The 22137-nt window shown below is 38.3% G+C and overlaps 2 protein-coding genes across 4 annotated transcripts; one reads left to right on the top strand and one right to left on the bottom strand.

Moving 5' to 3' along the window:
- Positions 1 to 1973: 1973 nt before the first annotated feature.
- On the bottom strand, positions 1974 to 12729 carry Naxe (NAD(P)HX epimerase). Of its 3 annotated transcripts, none has more exons than XM_045751981.2 (7): positions 12572 to 12729; positions 10186 to 10317; positions 8119 to 8288; positions 7741 to 7967; positions 6098 to 6191; positions 5447 to 5585; positions 1974 to 2416 (listed from the first exon to the last, which is right to left on the bottom strand). In XM_045751981.2, exons 2-7 carry the CDS (start codon positions 10310 to 10312, stop codon positions 2298 to 2300), a joined length of 876 nt encoding a protein of 291 aa, XP_045607937.1. In that variant the 5' UTR covers positions 10313 to 10317; positions 12572 to 12729; the 3' UTR covers positions 1974 to 2297. The 3 variants fall into 3 exon arrangements, with proteins under 3 accessions (XP_045607937.1, XP_045607938.1, XP_045607942.1); XM_045751982.2 differs by having other exon boundaries at positions 12568 to 12707; XM_045751986.2 differs by lacking the exon at positions 10186 to 10317 and having other exon boundaries at positions 12572 to 12716.
- Positions 12730 to 13254: 525 nt separating this feature from the next.
- On the top strand, positions 13255 to 18444 carry mRpL18 (mitochondrial ribosomal protein L18). Its single transcript, XM_045751980.2, has 4 exons — positions 13255 to 13445; positions 14621 to 14795; positions 16006 to 16237; positions 18174 to 18444. The coding sequence occupies exons 1-4, from the start codon at positions 13400 to 13402 to the stop codon at positions 18339 to 18341; spliced, it is 621 nt and encodes a 206-aa protein (XP_045607936.1). The 5' UTR covers positions 13255 to 13399; the 3' UTR covers positions 18342 to 18444.
- The last annotated feature ends 3693 nt before the right edge of the window (positions 18445 to 22137 follow it).

Here is a 22137-nt window from a genome sequence, read left to right as displayed (position 1 = left end):
GAGTACACTACACGATGTTAATTGTTTTATTAATATTATTTCTGCACACATACACACACACAATTATATATATATATATATATATATATATATATATATATATATATATATATATATATATATATATATATATATATATATATATATATATATATATATATATATATATATATATATATATATATATATATATATATATATATATATATATATATATATATATATATATATATATATATATATATATATATATATATATATATATATATATATATATATATATATATATATATATATATATATATATATATATATATATATATATATATATATATATATATATATATATATATATATATATATATATATATATATATATATATATATATATATATATATATATATATATATATATATATATATATATATATATATATATATATATATATATATATATATATATATATATATATATATATATATATATATATATATATATATATATATATATATATATATATATATAAAACTGAAAACTCACACCCCAGAAGTGACTCGAACCCATACTCCCAGAAGCAACGCAACTGGTATGTACAAGACGCCTTAATCCACTTGACCATCACGACCGGACATAATGAGGTGATAGTCGAGGCTATTTGAACCACCCCACCGCCGGCACTCGGATAGTTATCTTGGGCATAGCATTTTACCAAATCACCTCATTCTTTGGGGCACACGTGAGGAACACAAATGCGAACAAGCCTGAATGGTCCCCAGGACAATATGCAACTGAAAACTCACACCCCAGAAGTGACTCGAACCCATACTCCCAGAAGCAACGCAACTGGTATGTACAAGACGCCTTAATCCACTTGACCATCACGACCGGACATAATGAGCTGATAGCCGAGGCTATTTGAACCACCCCACCGCCGGCACTCGGATAGTTATCTTGGGCATAGCATTTTACCAAATCACCTCATTCTTTGGGGCACACGTGAGGAACACAAATGCGAACAAGCCTGAATGGTCCCCAGGACAATATGCAACTGAAAACAATATGCAACTGAATATATATATATATATATATATATATATATATATATATATATATATATATATATATAATGTGTGTGTGTATATCACGAAAAAGAATAATTATCACGCATGAAGCATAATTATTGGAATGCAGTCCCTCCACTTCATATTTCCAGTTGAATAATGTTTTTTATTATTGTCAAGAAGGTGTTCTGCAACCAGAACTTCATTCTTCTATAGAGTATTGCATAATCATATTTTAGCATGATTCATGGATGGTTCAAATGCGCAAATGAATTTGTGCGCCCCTTGAGGGACTTGAAGTAGAGGGGGGTAGAAATAGCCTAAGCTACTCTATCCCTTTGAGATGTATTTATTGCTTATCTCAATAAACATACTTGAACTTGAACTTGGTTCAAATGATGAGCTACTAGTGTCCTGCTTTCTTTAAGATGAAATGGTATTAGTGTTGTGCATGCCAGTGGCTATGCACGTTCGAACCCTGAATGGCACATATATATACAGGTAGTTCCTAGTCATGTATATACTGTGTGTATGCGTGTAAATTATATATTTATTTATTTTGCAGCATGTACCTCTGCCACAGCATACCTTCCTGTGGGCAAGTGGAAACTCGACATGTGAAGTTTTCATGTCAAAAACTGGCTGTTCTGCTTGGTAGGTTCAACATTTACATGAAGGAACATAAGGGAATGCATGGGTCTCCATGCACAGTGAACATAAGGTAATGGGATTTTGCTTGTGCACCACAGAAGGCAGGTGAAGGGAGCAAGAACCACCCCCATCCACCTGCAGGAAGTTCACAAATGCCTCCTCACCACAGCAAGGAACCACTCATTGAGGGGGGGGGGTTGAACAACTAGTATATAAAATACACATTTCTAAGAGAATGATGCTTGAAAAATTAAACAATGTTAATGTGTATAAATATTTAATGAATAAACATGGCTTTTAACACTTGAAAAGGTTGTAATATACATTATTGTATATAAATGTATAGATATTAATCCTTCAGGAGTTAAAAGAATATTCAAATAAATTATATCTTATTAATTGCAAGCAACATAACATTTATGTTTAGTGGCTTCCATTATTTTTATAGTAGTACAGTAGATTACTTAGTTATAGTAGATTATTTTAATAGCTCATATTGGGTGGACTGATGCCCATAAACTGTTGCCAACCATTTTCTAGAAAGAGGAAACCCTTGTATCAACAATATAACTGGGCAATAGTTTCTATGTCTTGGATGCCAATACCACAGTTTGACTGGTGCCAGGGTATTCAGGAAGGTTCAGTTGATACTTCTCACTTAGTTGTGGTGGTACAAATCTTCCACCCAAGATATGAAACCGACCTAAAAAAAAAATTTAAAGAATCATATTAATTTTTAACTTGTACTTGACTCATAAATGTAAATAAACCAGACAAAAAATTCAAATAAACTCTATACAGTATTTATAAAAAAAAAATATCACAATTTAATTACAATATTTGTTGGATAAAAGTGGAAAGAGGTGCTAGCAATGGCTGACGAAGTGATGGTAGAAGTTTTACTGTGAACATGATTGGATCTGATGGTGTGAGAAGTCTGCTGATATTTCCGTGGAAGAAGCGAGAACATCAATGAAGCTGAAATACAGTATAGGAATGCTCCATATTGATATATGTAGAAATTATTAGATGTTGTAAATAAAAAGGAATGGAAAAGGTGTAGAGAATTTCCCCTAAGGCATGGAATAGAAGTAACATGTAAAGCAATTGAAAAAGTGACTGTACTTTTGTATAGACATAAAAGCAATTGAAAAAGTGACTGTACTTTTGTATAGACATAAAAGAGGATATAGCACTTTTGTATAGACATAAAAGAAGATATAGCAAGTAAAAGAATTACAGAAGCATTAGTTTACACTATGTAGTGGCAAAGTGTGTGACTAGACAATAATCCAAAAAGAGCAGGAAATTACCAAGAAATTTTTCAGTGATGAACAAAGTGGGTATTTTGGAAAAAAAGTGTCTCAAATATTTTCATTATGACACTTTATAAAAAGGGGGGAAATATGAGAAAGACCAAGTTATATATATGAACTTGGAAAAAGAATTTGACAAAGTTAAAAGTGAGGAACTTTGGTGAGTGATGAGCATGTATGGAGGTGGAAGTGCAGGTAAATGCTGTGAAAGTCTCTATGTAGGTAGCAGTGCATGTGTAAGAGATAATGGTGTAATGAGTGGACTGATAATGATATAGGTCAGGGTCATATCATGTCACAGTGTTTGTTCAATATACTGTATACATGATTGGGGTCATGAGAGCATGAAATGCACAGTTCAAAACTGTGCCTTATGAATATGCACATATCAAGGGCTTACCATATACGCATAATCTAAACTAAAGTCTAAATTTCAACCATAGTTAACTTCTTCCCATTCCTTGAAGAATCCTCCAAAGAACCTCTTCTTATGTTTTGGCCTACTTGACTATGTATCCTGCACTTATATGTGCAGGATATGTGTGCTCTTATAAGCACACAATTATTAAAATATACTTTTTCTTTCAAACATTCTCAAAAGCTAACTGTTTATTAGAATGCTTCCAATTCAGGCAACAAAACAGCATCACCAGTTTAAAACTACTCCAGAAACTTGCATTCTGTTTCAAATAGTATCACCATATTCTTGCATAAAAATACCAGGGTTCAATGTAATGAAACACCAATTTCTGGGTGAGCCCCAGTGGCTCTCTGAAATTAATTACCCATGGAGAAAGAAGAGCACATGGGAGCTTACCATGGAGGAGGGAGCACTGCAGAAGTCAAGATGAAGAAGAGACCTTCGGATGACACACAAATCATGGCCACACAAGGGTGCTGAGGCCCGGAAACATTCACCAAATACTGTACAGGGCCACCAGAACTCTGTTAGACCTCCAAAACCCCCAATCACAAATACTGGCCCAGGACATATTCGCAAACAGAGGCAAAAGAGTAGCATACTTCCTAACATCATGGGCATGATGGTAGAGTAGATTGCAAACTGGCTAGTCTTTATGACACCACAGACGACCTGAGAAATGTGTGACTAGGAATAGGGAACCTAGAAAGTTGGATCAACCCACAAAGCATCCATCAAAGCAGAATCAGTTGCACAAAGGTAGTGGTAGAAAGTCGCCATCAGACAATGCACAATGTACCTCCAGCTGAACTAACCAAGCATCAATAATCAAAGGACCCCTCCAAAAGCCAACTGACTTGTTCATCACCAGACAAGGAGTTGACTGCAAGTGAGCAAAATGCCATCCAGGGCTAACAGAAACCCTGTGTCTAAAGGAGAACAGGACGCTCCCTGACCCAACAACCGGGTGTAAGGGAAACCAAATACCATGCCTCAATGAAGGAATCAGACCAAAGGGGACGCTGTAATATGAAAAAACATGGAAAGAAAAGCGAGAACACAGCCCAAAGGCCAAGCAGTCTCATATGGTGTATGAGCAGGCCGGAGGTGAAACCAAGCACAAGAAAGCCTGTGATATGGAGCCAAGGTAGTATCAACACTGAATGCAATCTGCAGTGGCTCTGCCAGCACTGAACAATATGAGGCAACAGTATTTGACACAAGATGCCAATCAAGTACTATCATTGATAAATAATTGCAGATACTTATATATTTTATCATTAAGTGATCCTTGAGGCACAAGCTGCATGACAGTGCTGTGAGCTGCTGCTGCAAGCAATACCTATGGTTTCTGTGTTAGTATCAAGATCCTCACACCCAGGATGGGTGCCCACATTTTTGTTCCAAGTTAGCGTCTGTTTACTGGAGACCTGAGGAAGTGGATGTGAGACCCACGGTAGTCTTAAATCTTATGCTAGCCAGATTTAGGTTGACCTGTCTAGCATAAGATTTAACCGATGTTGTGTGCACCACTGATGAAACAACCCTGGATGATATGCCCAGGTGAAGGGTTAAAGCAGAGGGGCTCACTGCAGCTGACAGAACCGGAGCACTACAGATAGCACTTACCACCATAACATCAGTGACAAAACTGATCAAGGGAGCTGGCCCTGGGCTGGGGCCAGGTTACCTTTTTGGTGGATATCACTACTAACGAGTTCAAACTAGTTTTGAGAGACCTTTCGTTTCCTTTGAATAATTTGAGAAGTTGCTTGGCAGTTTTGATGCTTAATTTTCTGTAAATCTTGCAGTTGTCTGTAAAGCATCACAGATTTTCTGGATGCTTTTCCCAGTGGGGTGGTGGATTGTTACTCATTCATGTGAGCCATTATGAATGGAACAATCTTAGTGTGATTGCTTCAGGTAGCCAATGGGAGTTCACCCAGAAAAACAATAAATATCTAAAGAGATTCCAATAAGCATAAGAAACACAAACCATTAAAGTGTTTTGCACACTGTTTTGGGGCAGTAAGAGAGATGAGCATGTCGGGTGTCAGGGCATCAGAACTTGTTGAAGGTCCATCTTCTACGTGCCATCCTGAAGGAATATCAATGCTCACCACAGGCACTGAACACTGAAAATTTGAATATTGACTAATGTACTCTTCAGCATGATAGCAAAGGTAAATTATAATAAACATAGTTACATTTTTAAATGACAATTAGAATTCAAGTGCAAAACTGAAAATACATAACAAGGAAAGAATGGTTTCCTAATTTTTTTTTATTATACAGCTGAAAATACTGTTGGGATTATAGATATATTTTGAAATATCTTGTACAGTTAACTTTGTTATGTTAATCGTAATTTTAAAATGTGACAGCAATATCCTGTAGATTACACTACTACACTTATTACACTACTAAGGATTCTTTTATAAGACTAATGCATTTTACAGCTATATTTATATTAACAAATGAATATTATATTAACAAAAAGACAATAAATTAAAAAAAGTCTTTCATAATGAGTAAATTTTACTCATTCATTAGGTAAAGTTAATTTTTTTGTAAACACATTTATATTTTGTATTGCATTTGTACAGTACTGTATATTAGATCCCATTCAACAAATAAAAGGCATTACTTGTGCGAGAAGCTTCAAGATGGGAGCAAACAGAGGTCGTACTGGAGGCTTGAAGCTAAACCCAAACAGAGCATCCACTGCTAAATTATATTTTCTGCAAATGAAATGGCAAAATAATAATATTAAACTAACAATTTTATCTACAAACAAAAATAAATGAAACAATATTATTTATGTATATACACATTATCTAAAATCTTTCCATATTTTCCATACTATTGCCACACAGGCAATACCCTGAATTGCCTGTGTGGTATCTTGATACAGTCCTTTCATTTCTTTCTTCAGCTCATTTTACAGTGTCCACTGTGGTCCAGACTTGTTCTCTCAGTGTTTCTTTATACTTGCCCATGCTTCTGGTTGTAGGGTGGGGAAGCGCTTTAAGCTCTCTTCTGGAGTTAGGGGAGTTTCGTTCGCTTGGCCCTCGTGGGTAGTTTGTTTGTTTGCAGCTAGCTCCTACAGACGTCAGTTGGTGAAAGTAACCACCGGTTGTTGATTCTTGGTTGGTTCGTCTGGGGCTGCACCATGTATTGTTTCCTGTGACGGTTCCCCACCACTATCTTAATGCGTCCAATTTTGACTTGGTGGATGCCTGGTTTATCCTATCACTTTTGCACCATTCCAAGGCTTGTATTTATCAGGTTGTCCACCGTGTTATAAAGTCTAGCCAGCCTGCAGTCTACCCTCGCACCCATGATGTTAGGAAGTATGCCCACTCTCTTGGCAGTGTTTACAAATTTGTCCTGGGCTGATATTTGAGCACGGGGATTTTGGAGGTCGAACAGGTTCTGGTGGCCCAGTATTTTGTTAATACAGTGTATGACTAGGCCCTGGCACCTTTGTGCGGCTTTGGGCCGTGTCTTTCATCCAGGTATCTCTCCCTCATCTAGACTCCTATGGTGCTCCCAAATCACTGTTAAGTGCCCATTTGTTGTTGTTCTCCATGAATAGTTAGCTTCACGGAGCCACAAGGGACTCCACAGAAAACCAGTGTTGAGTGTAATGAATCATCAATTTCAGGGCAAGTCGCAGTGGGTCCCTACAACCATCTCCCTCCTGGTTGTCTAAGGGTTGGTTATATCTACCACAGAACTGAAGGTGGTACAGCTGCCTGACCATGAGCTACCTCCCTCCTCCCACCAAATGCATTTGGGATGTGGGGAGAATGAGCTTGCGCTATTTCCTAGAATTGAATTGTTTGTTTACATAATTGTGGGAATTCTTTCAGCATTTCATGAGGCCAAGGTCTCTTTTTCAAGCTAGCAGTGGTCTGTTTTGTCTTACTGACTTTCTAGTTGCTTCCCCAGTGCCATAAATATATGCCATCACTTGCTTCACCTCAGAGTGGGCCAGGTTCTGGCACTGGTCCTCAGTTATAGAACATTGCAGTCGATGCGATCAAGTAGTTGGTACACTATCAGTGATAGTAGCTTCAGGAAGCCACTGGGGCTCAACTCAGAAGTTGGGGTTTCATTATGTTCAACACCGGTTACTAGTCTTGGTAGAGAAAATGGGTACCTCAATCAACAGAAAAACAATTAACACAGCTAATAATTTAAAATAATATTTTGTCATTATTTACATTCATTAAAACTAAGTTTAAATAAGTTTTGAAAGAATAACTTAATGCACTTGAGACATACCTATTTAGAGTTTCTAGATCAGGCATCTCATCAATGAATGACAAGCCATACATCTGACACTGTTTTACCAAACTTCTGAACAATGGCTTATCAGTTGGTTTAGGGTAGAGGATTACTGGAGAAAAACCCAACAACTTGAGATGTCTAGAGCATACCAGACCATCGCCACCATTGTTCCCTGGTCCACAGCACACCAGGACAGATTTTGTTGAATCAGGATTGTAAGTCTGGAAGAGACAGCACAACATACTACCATTACAAATCAAATTATGCTCGTTAATTGCTGTAATTCTGTATAATACATTTACAGGTCAATATCAAAATTGTCTTTTTGTTACCTTAAGTTTAAAAAAAAATAAAGTTGAATGTAAGGCTGACCTGAGCAATAGCATGAGCACAACTGAGGCCTGCCAATTCCATCAGTTGGTCAACACTGAACTGATATTCATTAAAGAGTTCTTGGTCCACATTAATTGCTTCTTCTTGATTCAAATGGCGAACTGTTGCCATATTTCTAGTCACTATAATAAGTGGAGACTTCCAGACACCTGCAAGTGAAATACTTTATAAATATAAGAATCATATACAGTACATACAATATTGTGATATTTCTAAACATCATACTCATTAGGCCAACCATACTCATTTCTCAACCTTCATACCCTTGAAATAATTGTGGATTGTACTTTAGATAAACAAATACAGCTTTCATTGCCAACTGAAGAGAGATGTTTCCTGTCTTTGCTCTTGATATTTGTTTGATGAGAAAAAACACAAAAAATTACTCAAAAATACAATTGCAAATTACTGTATTAGAATTAGCCTATTTATCACTATTTTTTGCATAACCCTTGTTACCTTGGGGTCCCACAGAAGCCCATTGAGAAACACTGCATTAGAGTAATGATTTGTTCTTGTTGTAAGGTTCATTATGATAATTTGTAATTCCCTACTGAGATATTAATACAATTGCTTTGTATTATTTCAGATAGTATGAAGTGTACCGAGCCTAATATAGTATAGCTGAGTTGTAGTATTCAAGTCTCAATCAATCCTGATCAGCTAAATTTAATCCTTTCACATTTTGCCCCCTTACCAATTTTGGGCACTACCGGCACCTTAGGCCAAGCACAAATTCAATTAGTGATATTTTACTTTCAATGCTTAATGCAAAGAAACTATGTATGGTAAAGAAAAAAAATTTGTATTATTTTTAAGCTTTATGTATTAAATTTTTATTATATTATATAATTATGTATATGTATATTATTTTTTTCTTTATGTATGTACCTTTGCCTAAATAAAAATTATTATTATTATTATAAGCTAAAGAGTTGTACTTCATGATGGTATTTTCAAAAATGCAATAAAAATAAAATAAAATAACAAAAAAGGCAAGTTAGTTAGCCGACATGATGTTGGAAATGACAACTACAGTCATCATAGCTTTCTGGCGTTTTGAGCAAATGACGACTGTAAGCATCACAAAAACGTTGAAGGGTTAATAAGCTGTCAAGCCTACCATGGACAAGCTCCTAAGGCCTACTCATCTGGATACTGATCACAACTCACGTACAGCAAGCAAGGAGTGGAAGCACCGGCATAACATGTTTGAAATCTTCGTTGCAGTGTGTGTGGAGAAAATACCCCTGACAAACTTAGAACTCTAGTGAATATTGTACAATATCACATATTGTGTATGAATTTATTGAGGAATGGATGACCTTAGAAAATGCCATATCTACAGTATGTGAAAATTTCCAATGAGACATTTGCTAGACATGTCTTAGCTACACAGCAGCAGCAGCCTAGTTAGTCCCTTTATGAATTTCTGAAAGTACTACTTAAACTTAGCAAAGATTTTAACTTGAAAACAGTTATGGCAGAAAAGTACAGTACTGTATTGTGAAAAACTGATCCCCCCTTCCTCACCAGAAAACCTCCTGTACTAAACAGAAGATGTAAAAATAACATGTGCATCTTGTAAAGTTTGCAGAGAGTTGAAGCCCCAGTTCTACCACTCCCCAAAAGGGCTGCTCATTTTAGCTACTCAACCCATGGCGCAGCTCAGCAGTGATTTCAAGGGGCCTCTGCCATCAACAACCCATAATCCTTATATGCTAACAGTTGTTGATGAGTATTCACACATACTCTGCATTCCATGCCCTAACATTCACATGACAACCAATCAAATGTTTTGAAGCAATGTTTAGTCTTTGTGGAATGCCCAACTTAATACACTCACACAGGTATCTTCTTTATGTTTCAGGAGCTCAAGGCATATACCCTATACCTTACAACAAGCTATCAAGAGACCCACCAAACAGGTGTTTCATTACATTCAACATTGGGTTTTTGCTATGAGGGAGTGGGGGGGGAAGGGGTTAATTATGAACCCATCTGCTCAAGCAGCAGTCCACAGTACGTACTGTATTATTTACTGACCTTGCAAATGGTAACACTTTAAAGTTGCAAATTGTTGTTCAGTTGAGTTCCTTGAAGCTTGTTTTATTGAACCAAAGTAGAAGGCTGTTCCCATGAGACGAACACATCGCTTATGAAACGCCAACATTCACACTGTAGGAAAAAATTAACTACCGTATTTTACTGAGATTTTTAGCATAAGTTGCCAAAGCACATAGTGCACAATATAAACATATTACACACACACAACTAGAAGAGTCTTGAGCCATCGAAATGAAGCCATTGAAAAAACTTTATTTCGGGAGAAGACTATAACTGAAGACAATATAATAAGGGGGAACGTTGCCAGTCTTTTAATTAATTTGGTTGAGCTTGATTGGCACCCGAGTTAACACCCACGCTTGATTGGCTCGGGTGTTAAGCAAGAAAGTAAATGAGATGTATGCCAGGGTTTTATCAGATCAAGGTACAAAAAAATTGCTCACAGGACGAGTATGGGTTGAACAATAAATTACGGCTAACAGGATGAATATGATATGCACAATAAACTACTGGGGTCCCGGTAGTGCAATCGGGTTCGTTCTTGACTCATAATCAAGAATTCCGGGTTCGAATCCCAGACGAAACAGAAATGGTTGGGTGCGTTTTCTAACACCTAATGCCCCCTGTTCACTTAGCAATAAATAGGTACCTAGAAGTTAGTCAGCTTGTTTTGGGGTTGCATCCTGCGGATGGACAGTAATTTGACCCTTGGGGGGACCTCGATGTAAGCCTAACATGTACTGTATGTATAAACTGTCTGCCTGTCACCTGACACTATGGATTATTTTTTTAATTACTGTATTACTGATCAAAGGATGTATAGGTTGTATAATGAACTACTGTTAAAAAAAAATAAAAAAATAAAATGTTTATTTAGGTAAGGTACATACATACAAGAAATTTTTACAAAGATTGGTTGACTTATAGGTAGAGCTAGTACATACAATGCCTAAAGCCACTATTACGCAAAGCGTTTCGGACATATACTATACTGTTCACTCTTACAGAAATCTGCAGGAATTCCACAAATAGTCAGATGACTGGCAAATGCTTTTTAATATAGACAAATGCAAGACCCTGCATGTGGGGCATAATAACCTGCAATCACAACTACCAAATTAATAAAATTACATTAATAACATTGCAGCAGATGAGGAAAATGACTTTGGAGTCAAAATCCACCACTCAATGAAAGTTGCACAGCAGTTAGGAACAGTTGTTAAAAAGCTAACCAAACACTTGGAATAATCAAGTGTACCTTTGATTTCAAGGAAAAGAAGTTAGTGATTCAATTGTATAAATCTCTGGTGTGCCCATTTGGATTACTGTATCCAAGCATGGAGACCTCATCTTCAGAAGGATATAAATGCTCTGGAGAAAGTGTAACACCAGGCAACAAAAATCATTCCAGAGATAAGTCAACCCACATAATATTTTTATTTTATTTATTTATTTATTTTTTATTTTAGATATATACAAGAGTTGTTACATTCTTGTACAGCCACTAGTACGCGTAGCGTTTCGGGCAGTTGAGGGCCACAGGGCTAACAATGCTATAAACCAGGCATGACAGGGCCTATCTTATTGAAACGTTTAAAATACTGAACAAATTGGAGGATGTTGATCCGGAAAATTTCTTAAAAAGGTCAGATGTAACACAAACAAGTAGTTATGGTTTCAAGACACAAAGAAATCATAATAGCATGATGCATCAAATGAACATATCCACACCAAATCCAAACCAAATGTGTAATAAAGTAAGGACGAAGAGGTAGAATAGCTTGTTGACAGAGCCCCGGGTGCATTGGCAATTGTGTAAAATCCTGGTTTGTCTCTCAGAGAGGCTGTAGGATACATGTGAGGTCAGTAGAACTCCCAGCTGCAATTCTTTTAACCATGTCGATTACAGGCACAGTCGATTAAGGCGCGTCTGGGATCCTCTCGGCCGTAGGTTCGAACCCTCATCGCAGCCCTTGTGGATTTGTTCAATGATTTCAAGCTGAACGAGCCACAATGTAGAACTGAGAGCAAATGCTCCCCCCCACCCGCCACACAGGGTTAACCGCCAAAGACGTTAATGCCAAAATAGTATTGGCTTTTAAAGTACAGCTTGAAAAGATTATCAGGGCAAATGGGGGGACCTTCGACAAGTCGCCGGCTTGCTGTCCTTGTCGAGGCCACTAGTATTAGTGGCTGTCAGGTAACTATAATCAACTACTACTCACAGGATGAGTATGGATTACATAATCAACAACTACTCACAGAAAGAGTATGGAGTACAGGATAAACTATTGCCCTCACGATGAGTATAGGGTACACAAACTTGCCCTAAATGACAAAGAACAACAAAAAAATATATACTGGCCCGTGTTTATAGGAGTTGAAGCCGGCGTACAGTTCCCCTCGCCGGAGGAGACAACACACTGTGAGTAATTTTTGGCCTACACAGCTCCTAGTCCATGGCACTACAGCCGCATTAACTGTGTGCTTAGAACATATGTCCCTCAGCTTCTCTTCATAACAAAAAAAGTATAAAAAAATTGCATTCAACTATATTATTTAATATAAATGATATTATTAAGAAATAGTGAGTGGATGGAGTGATAGATGATGACAGAAAACGTGAGCGGCGCCTCGAGCAGCAGCCGCCTCTCTGGGTGCTAGGGTGCCAGATTGGGCTACTTGTAGCTCAAAGTTGCCTAAAAGAAAAAGCCAGCTATGTATGTCGCTACTTACTATTTAGATTATAACTTGCTTACCTAAATGAACTGTGGGGTTCAGTCCCTGAGCCCATTATGTGCCTCTGTAACCCTTTCCACTACCGCCCACAAGATGGGTATGGGGTGCATAATAAATGAACTAAACTCAACTACTTACTATTTTTTTGCGGCTATTATTAAAATAAGCTGCCCTGTGTCCTCCAAAAAAAGGGAATCTATCGGTACACCAAATATTTGGCTAGGTTTATAGTAAAAATTGTGACTTTTTAGTTCTTCAGCTCGCGACTTCCAGCAACCTAACTCTAGCATCCATGGTTCATGCTTCAGTGTTGTTGCTCCCGGTGAGGCTGCCTCTGTCTCTCAAGCTAATTGACCTCGGAATTAACCCTTAAATCACGGCAAATAACGCCGGTAACTCGGTGTATAGTGCGGGGCACATTGTATATTCAACTTTCGTAGTGTAAGGGAATATTATGAATTCCTTGCGACCTTTATTCCCTCGGCTGCCTCGGATATTAGGTAAAGGCTGGGTTACGGACATGTATGATTTATTTAATTTAATTTAATTTGTAGGCAATTTATATGTTTATCTCTCAGAATGTTCGGTAATACGTTTATTGCTTGTGATGTGTGTCTATGTATGTATTAACACGATGTACTGAACGGGGTGAGAATAGCTTGAGCTACCTCATCCCTTTGTGTGTATTTTACCTCAATAAACTTATTTCAATTTCAATTTCAATTTAATTTGTTTATTTATATACAAGAAGGTACATTACATTGGGTTGAGAGAGTAGAGACATTGGCATTTGAGTAACATTCTTGCAAAGTCACTAACATGCTAAGCATTTCGGGCAGGTCCTTAAGGGTTAAGCTAAACAATAAAGGTAACAAATTTTGAGTTCAACATAATTAACTACATTACATATTGATAGATTATATTGATGAAGTTGAATGTCTTAAGTCCTAAATTGGGTGACTGGGTAGCACAATGAGAAATTTAATGAGAATTGGAAACAATCAAAGTAGGTACTTTTTTGTTTTATATTTTGAATAAGGCATAAGTTGGACAATTGTTTTAATTCATTAGGGAGCGAGTTCTGGGACCTTTTACCGTATTTGCATGGAGTGTTTGCACAGATTTAGTCTGACTGGGGATATCAAAGAGATATTTATTTCTGGTGTGGTGCTCTTGGGTTCTGTTACATTTTATCGAGGAAGAGTTTCAGATCAGGATTAGAATCAAGGAATAAGGTTTTGTAAGTGTAAGCAGAGCAAGAGAATTTGTGGAGTGAATGTGTGTTTAGCATTTTCACAGATTTAAACAAAGGAGCTGAGTGATGTCTGAAGATAGAGTTTGTTATAGTTCTGATATTGTTGAGAGAATATCAACAGTTTTATAGTTTTTTTTTGGATGTGTTGTATGTGAGTACTTGTACTGGAATTGTATATAGGCAAAGGAACTTATCTTTTCACTTTTACTATTTATGCCGACATTGTCCATCAGAAGGTGAATATGGTTTGATGATTTGCTTCCAAGTGAGATATTTTAGGTCTTTTCTATGGTTGAAATTCCTACTGCACTATGTTTATATGTGTACATTACAACTTAAGGGTTAAACTAAAGTTACTATAGCCTATTATATAAATGTTGGGCTATTAGAAATACTGTATTGTATTACCAATATTTTCAGGTTCATATAAGGGGCTGACAGTCTTCCTAAGTACACACCTTGGGGCACTTGGAGAAAATGAGAATGTTGAAAGTAATTTTGTCAACCGTAATCCAAGAAATATGGAAATGCTTCGACTTGCTCACAAGCCTCAAGGCTGGGAACTTGAAGCTTCATCTCCAAAATACTGGTATAAGTATGTAAAATTATTTTGTTAATGTGTTTTAAACAAATTAGTTGTCATGTTAATTTTTGCTATACTGTACAATAGTTTAATAAATTTTGACATTTCTAGAACCACATTTTATTGACATTAACTCTTAATATATATGTTATCTATTGTGTAATGATCAGTCTATACTTTCTTGAAAATTAGATATCCCTGTAGAGTTTATTTTGTGTTCCCATACGTATCATATATTACAGAGCTTTTTTATTTCCTGTGGGGAGCCTCTTGTGGCTCCCAAAAGCTGTCTGTCTCTTGGAGATGGATCCCAACTACCAGGTCATTTCAGCATTGAATCCTACCATTGACCAAAGCCAAAACCTAGCCTCACAGAAGCTCAGAGAGCAGGTAACACACTGCCACTTCACAGAGAAAGCACCCAGAAAGTCTGAACCAAAACAGACCACTGCTGGGTTCAAAGAGACCAAATACCTCAAAACCCACCAAAACAAACTCCCCCAAGAATGCAAACAATTTATCATATTTCTCGAAAAAGAGTGCAAACCCAATAGCACTACCACCCTACTAGTTGGGGGTGGGGGTGATCAGAGCTTCTCGTGCCCACTGGGCCAGTTTTCTCGCTGATGCAGACTGTACAAGCACATCTAACTGCCTGCACTGATACTTCTGAGATTTTAGAGCAATTATATTAATTTTAATATGCTGTAGTTACTAAACCTTCTGCCTGATGAGCTGTTGCCTTGGTGTGCTGAGCTCTGATCCCACCTTACCCCAAATGAGTGGAATGGGTGGGGAGAACGAGTGCACACTTGTTTCCAGAGATTCAACCATGTGTTTACAGGACTTGGGGAGTTTGTTTTGGCATGTTTTAGGCTTTGGTCTCTTTGAACCTAGCAGTGGTCTGTATTAGTTTGCTGACTTTTTCTGGTTGCTTTTTCCTGTGGGGTGGCAGTGTCACCTGCTCCCTACACATCTGTGAAAGGGCCAGGTTCTGGGTCTGGTCCCTGGTAGGACAAACAGAACTACACAGCTGATGCGATCTAGTAGTTGGGAGCCATTCAGTGAGATAACTTTAGGGAGTCACTTTGGGTTTCCAGAAATTGAAGTTTCATTGCATTCAAGGCTGTTGTTGTATTTTATACTACAAAGCTTATAATTGCACACAGCAATTAGATAAGCCTTAGAACTAATTTTTTTTACTAAATATGATTTTACTTAGATTGAATCTGGAGCAAAGCAATCGACACACTACGGGTCAAGTTGTTCACTACACAGGCACCATTGTTGTCTCTGCCTCAACTCGAGAGTGGTCCATCAAACAGCAGCTGTACTCCACTGCAGATGTTAATGCTGCAGAAAACATTGGACGTATTTTGGCTCAAAGGTGTTTAGAATCTGGGATTACCGAAGTCTACACTGAACTTGAGCAATTTAAAGACTCGTCTGAGAAGGTGAGATGATTTGATATATTTCTGAGCTATTTAATTCTGCAGCTGCCTAAGGTAAGATCTGGCTGTGTCCATTGGACAGAACCATACACAGTCAGACAGACTTGCACCTGCACTACAAAGATTTTTTCAAGGTGCCTTTTAAGTGTCCATCAGGTGTATTCAACTGAAAATGACTGCCAGTTGGTCATTCATAAACTTTATTCCCTTACAAATCTTCTCTTGACATCACAAGCGTGACCACCAAGAAAATGCCCTCAATAATTATCAGTTGGATTTCTTGAATTCCTATGGTAACTGCATCCAGGTGGCAGCATGAAACACACCTCCAGGTCCTTTTCCTTTCCCTGATTAACTCCCATGCTTATTGACTGTAATTACCTAAGTGTAGTTAAAGGTTGAGAGCTATGCATGTGGTGTCCTGTCTTCTCTGTACTTTTTGTTATACAATGCTTTGAAACTACTGACAGTTTTGGCCTCCACCACCTCACTTTTATATTTTATTTATATATACATATTCATATACAATACTGTACATACATACACGAGTTCTTACATTCTTGTAAAGTCACTAACATAGCATTTCAGGCAGGTCCTTCATCTTAATTTTCCCTGGAATACAACCCGCCAAATTGTTTAACAACTAGGTACCCATTTATTGCTGGGTGAACAGAGGCATACAGTTAAGGATTGGCGCCTAGTCAATCCTTTTCGGCACCTTTGTTTTCCTTACATTACTGGTGCTAGAACTGAACCCTAGTGGTACTGTGCTAGTAACACTTCTCCAGTCAGAAACATTGTCTCTGATCACTGCCCTCATCTGTCTATCAGTTAGAAAAAATTTTATATGTCAGAAGTCTCTCTGTCACCCCCTCCAGCATGTTCCAGTTTCCAGAACAGCCTCTTGTGTGGGACTCTATCAAAAGCCTTTTTTTTTTTTAGGTCTAGATAGACAGTCAATCCAGCCACCTCTTTCCTGTTGTATCTCTGTGGCTCTATCATAAAAACTAATTAGATATGCTACACAGGATCTTCCTGTTTGAAAACCATAGTGTGTGTGTCCGTTATTATGTCATTACGCTCTAGGTATTCAACCCATTTGGCTTTTAAGTATTTTTTCTAGTGTTTTAACTACACGCTTGTTAATGATACGGGTCTATAATTTAGAGGTTCCTCTCAACTACCAATTTTATAGATTGGTACGATGTTTGCCTTTTTCCATATGTATATTCCCTAAGATTCATGTGCACAAGGATGTCTGGAATATTAATTGGAGTGGAATGCTCAGCTCATTTGCACATTCTTGCAGCACCCGAGGTGAAACACCATCAGGTCGAACTGCTTTATTTCTTCCTAGCCCCATGAGTAATTTTTTTCACTTCGTCTTGGGATACCTCGAGATATCTTGAGATTCTATGGCATCCTTTGGAATTGGTACTTGGTTCGTCTCTGAAATCCTCATTTTGTACAAACACACTTTGGAACTGTTCATTTATCATTTCACACATTTCTTTTTCATTCTCAGTAGTTGTGTTCCCTATTCTCAATCTCTGGATTTTATCATTTACATGCAGCTTGTTTTTAATGAATTTATAGAAAAGACCTGGATCTGTTTTACATTTGTCCACTATACCTTTCTCAAAGTTCCTTTCTGCCTCTCTCCTCACCACTATGTAATTGTTTCTTGCTTGCTTGTATTGCTGATATGTCTGTAGGTTAGGCCTCTTCCGATATTGAACTCATTTTATCAATCCTTGCTCTATCCACACCTATCCATAGGCAATATGAAGGGCAAGTAGTATTTTTGTTTTAAGAATATTTGTTATACAGTATTGTTATTGTGTTTGTATTGAGGTATATCCGGCATAATGATCAGTACTTCCTGCGACTGACTGTGATTGAAACATATCATTAAACTTTGTTTAACATCTTATTGCAGATTCGAGCTTTCTTGTCTGCTGTGACAGAAGGTGGTGTTTGTCCTAAAGAATCCTCTACTATCAATGAAGTGGATGTTCAAAGATGGGCCTGGACTTCCCCAGTGTTACCCTGGCATATGCCAGAGGAGAAAGCTCTTGATAAGGAACTGGAAACAAATGTAGAGTAGCAGTTTTTTTTTACATAACATTGTACATATCATTAAATTTGCACACAAGGTTACAAATTGTTTTCAAAATTAAAAATAAATAAAAATTTATTTGTACCTCAAACATGAATTTTGCATAAGGTAGAAATTAGTAAATACCTGTGTTGACATAATATAGTGGAAAGTATATTTCTAACAAAATATAACTTGGGTTGAAATGTTTACCTGTCAAGATTTGATCATAATTGACTTTTCATGTCAGTCCGTGACATGAAAAGTCCTTTTCATACTAGTCTGGAAATTTTCCTTGGAATGTAAAATTTGACAAAGCATTCAAGTTCAAATCTGTGACTGAACTAAATAGAACTTAATTATTGGAGCTTGGCCATGGAGTTTTGTCCTGTCAGTGATTTTTTTTTTCCCCCACCTTGGGCAAAGTGAAATCTACACTATTCTGTCATTACACTATTATGCAAGAGCCTTACATCTATGGATCATCCAGTAAAATAAAAAAAACTTTTTATTTCTGCTTGGCTAACTTTAGGAATTTGCAATACTACCTGCTGACGTGATCGTTACAATTGTCCAGTCAGTTGTCATCTACAGCTACAATTGTCCCTTTCTTTTGTGTTCTTTATACACACATTTTTGTTAACAAGAATTATTACTATTATTATTGAACAAATCCAACAGAAGCCTTGATGAGGGTTCGAACCTATGCACTGGGAGTTCTCAGGTGCGCTCTAGTCGGCTGCACGACATGGTCAAAAGATGTCTCCTGGCCGTGTCGTGGTGCAGTTGACTAGAGCGCGCCTGGGAACACCCAGAGTATAGGTTCTCTAAATTCATGTCCTCAACTCTGCCCACATTTAGTGTGTTCTCCCAGTGTCTGGGGCATGATGGAGTCTGTTCAGCTGGGCATCTGACATCATTCCTTGGCCCCAGACCAACAGTTCTCGCTGCCGAGCTTCAACTTTCAATTTCTCAGAGAAAACATTGAAATAGTCTGAGGTTTATTAGGCTGCTCCTTGTGATGATACAAGACCAGTAGTACTCCACAAATTTTTGTCCTGCCTCACAATATACTGTTTCTAGCAAATTCCTGGAACTGAGCCTGTCTCTCCACCTGCCATCAAATCTCAGGGTACAATGTCATCACCTGCTCCAATGAGAGCCAGCAAGCATGCTCTCACTGGTGATGTAACTTTGAGCTTCCTGTTCATTGGTTACTTCAAGCAAATTCAACCAATCATCTTCCCTCTTTCTTATCCTGGAAGTACAGTTGGGCTCATTCTCGACTGGGCAGAGCAGAAGTGGTTGGGCATGTTTCCTATCACCTAATGCCCCAGTCCACCTAGCAATAAATAGGTACCCAGAAGTTAGCTAGCTTGTGGTGGTTGTATCCTGGGGAGGGCGACAGGGGGGGTCAGTAATTAGACCCTTGAGGAGTACCTTGATATAAGCCTAAAATGTACTGTACTGTATGTATAAACTGGCTGCCTATCCCCAACACAATGAATCATTATCCAGGTTCCAGCATCCTTGCCTCTGTCCCTCTAGGTAGCAAAATCTTTGCAACTGCCATCTTGGAAAATGTCACTAGACTACACCAGCATAAAACTTAAAATTTGAATTTCTCAAGTGATACTACAACTTTCCTGTAACAAAATGTTCTCTGGACCAACTAGTATATACAATAAGGTAGGAAAATGACTTGAGGCTGGGAAACGTACTACACGAGACTGCAATCTTAACGCACGAGCCCTTTCCCAGCCTTGACATCTGTCACTGGCTGAGTAAGTAATTATCAAAGAACGCACCAAGCCGGGAAGGCTATGTAGCACCATCAAATGTGCGGAATAATCAGAGGGCACTAAATATCACAGAGGATGCCAATATGATAACAAACGCATAAGGTGAACTATATCAAAAGTATCCGATTCACCAAGAATTCTATCGAGGGGCGAGGGATGGTCGGATAGCAAGACACACGCTCATCCTGGAAGTCAGGACATTCAACAAGGATATGCACAACTAAGAGGGACAATGCAATTAGGACAATAAGCAGCATGGTGGTGCTCCATTAAGTGTCCGTGAGTTAAGCACATATGACCAATACACAACCTTGCCAGAGCCGCTTCCCATCGCCAGTTACTGTGGTAGGAGGAAGGCCACAAGGGGGGTTATCTTGAGATGATTTCGGGGCTTAGCGTCCCCACACCTGGTCCTCGGACTACGGGGACCGGGTCGAACTCTGACTCGGAACCTCAGGACTACGAATCTGAAGTGCTGTCCACCCAGTTGTCAGGCGCCCACCTGACAGGGACACTACTCTTAAGATATGTAGTTTGTTACCAGTAACAGAAGACCAACAACCCTGCCAACGGGCAAGGATGGAGGAATAAATAACTGGGTACAAGTCAGAATAAGGAATACCTTTACGGGAGATGGGACAAGTGCTGAGACTATAGCCAATATCGAATCGGGGAGGATATTATGCTGTACCCCCCATCCCCCACAATCAATTGGTCAGAAATGTGAAACTGATGCCTCTGCACCTAAAGGAATGGCTTTGATCTGCAACCTTGCTGTTCCCACACACTCACCCAAGAGTCTGGTGCCATCCTCTTACAATCTACCAATGTTCTCCATAACCCATCAATGTTTCCTCGCATGGACGGCCCCACTCCACCAAGTAAGTAATTATCAAAAGATGGCACCAAACCGGGAAGGCTATGTAGCACCATCAAATGCGCAAAATAATCAGAGGGCACTAAATATGACCAAGGATGCCAATACGAGAACAAAAACGCATAAGGCGAAGCCCACTCTACTCCAAGTCCTTTATCTATAGTCTCCAAATTCTCCCTAACCTACTTATGTCATCAAGCCTCTTATGGGCCATGCTTCATTGTTCTCTAAACCTGATTTCAGATTCCAACCATTTTTCTTCAGCATTTCTTTGCTTAATGCCCTTTCTTTCTTTCTTTCTTTGTTAAAAAGGATAAAAAATAAAGTCTTATTCAACAACCGTAATGGAGGAGATATAACATCGCCAAGACTCCCATTTAGTAGTACAGATGGCCCTACAGGCCACCGCAATCACCTTCAGAACTAAAAGAAAAGAATGAGGAGCCTGTCAGTACTGGTGTTTTTCCAGCCTCCATGCTCATGGTGTACAGCTAGAGCACCAGTGAATGCACTTGTGTGTCATGGAAGGCATAGCATGGAATAAATAAAAAATATGGTAGCATCCAAGAGGGTGTTGCAAAATAGGTCTTGAGAAAGAGGCAGATTAGATAAGGTGGAAAGAGAAGCGCAGAGGAAAAGATTCCAGTCGATCATCAAATTGCCACCGAGGGAACGAGAAAGAGGATGGGGAAATTGGTCACTTATGGAGGTTATCAAGAACCCTCCATGATAGGATCTAAATATATGTAAGATGATCATAGAAAAAGATCAATACAGGAAAGGGTGAGTGCAAGAGTCAGCTTGCCAGAAATCAGAAGAAATAACGAAGAGGTTGAAAGATTGCAGCAGACAGCCGTGGGGTAGGTATGTGTCAGAGCATCACCCGAGGGCATGCCAACAGTTAAAATCGCCATTAAAAAAAAAAAAAAGACGACGACGGAAAGAGATGGGGCAGAAGATATCTACACCCAACTGAAGGACCCAACTGAGGGTGATGAACAAGGGACCCCCCGCTAACAATGTTAAGGGAAGGGGGAAGGGCAGATACAGGAATGTCTTGCCTTTAGATGATTACCAATGTTCGAAACTACTTTATTCCCTAAACAAAAAAAATCAAGTATTTTAC

The sequence above is a fragment of the Procambarus clarkii genome, chromosome 82 (genome assembly GCF_040958095.1).
Source record: "Procambarus clarkii isolate CNS0578487 chromosome 82, FALCON_Pclarkii_2.0, whole genome shotgun sequence".
Taxonomy (NCBI): Eukaryota; Metazoa; Arthropoda; class Malacostraca; order Decapoda; family Cambaridae; genus Procambarus; species Procambarus clarkii.
This window is presented reverse-complemented; position numbering and strand designations above follow the sequence as displayed.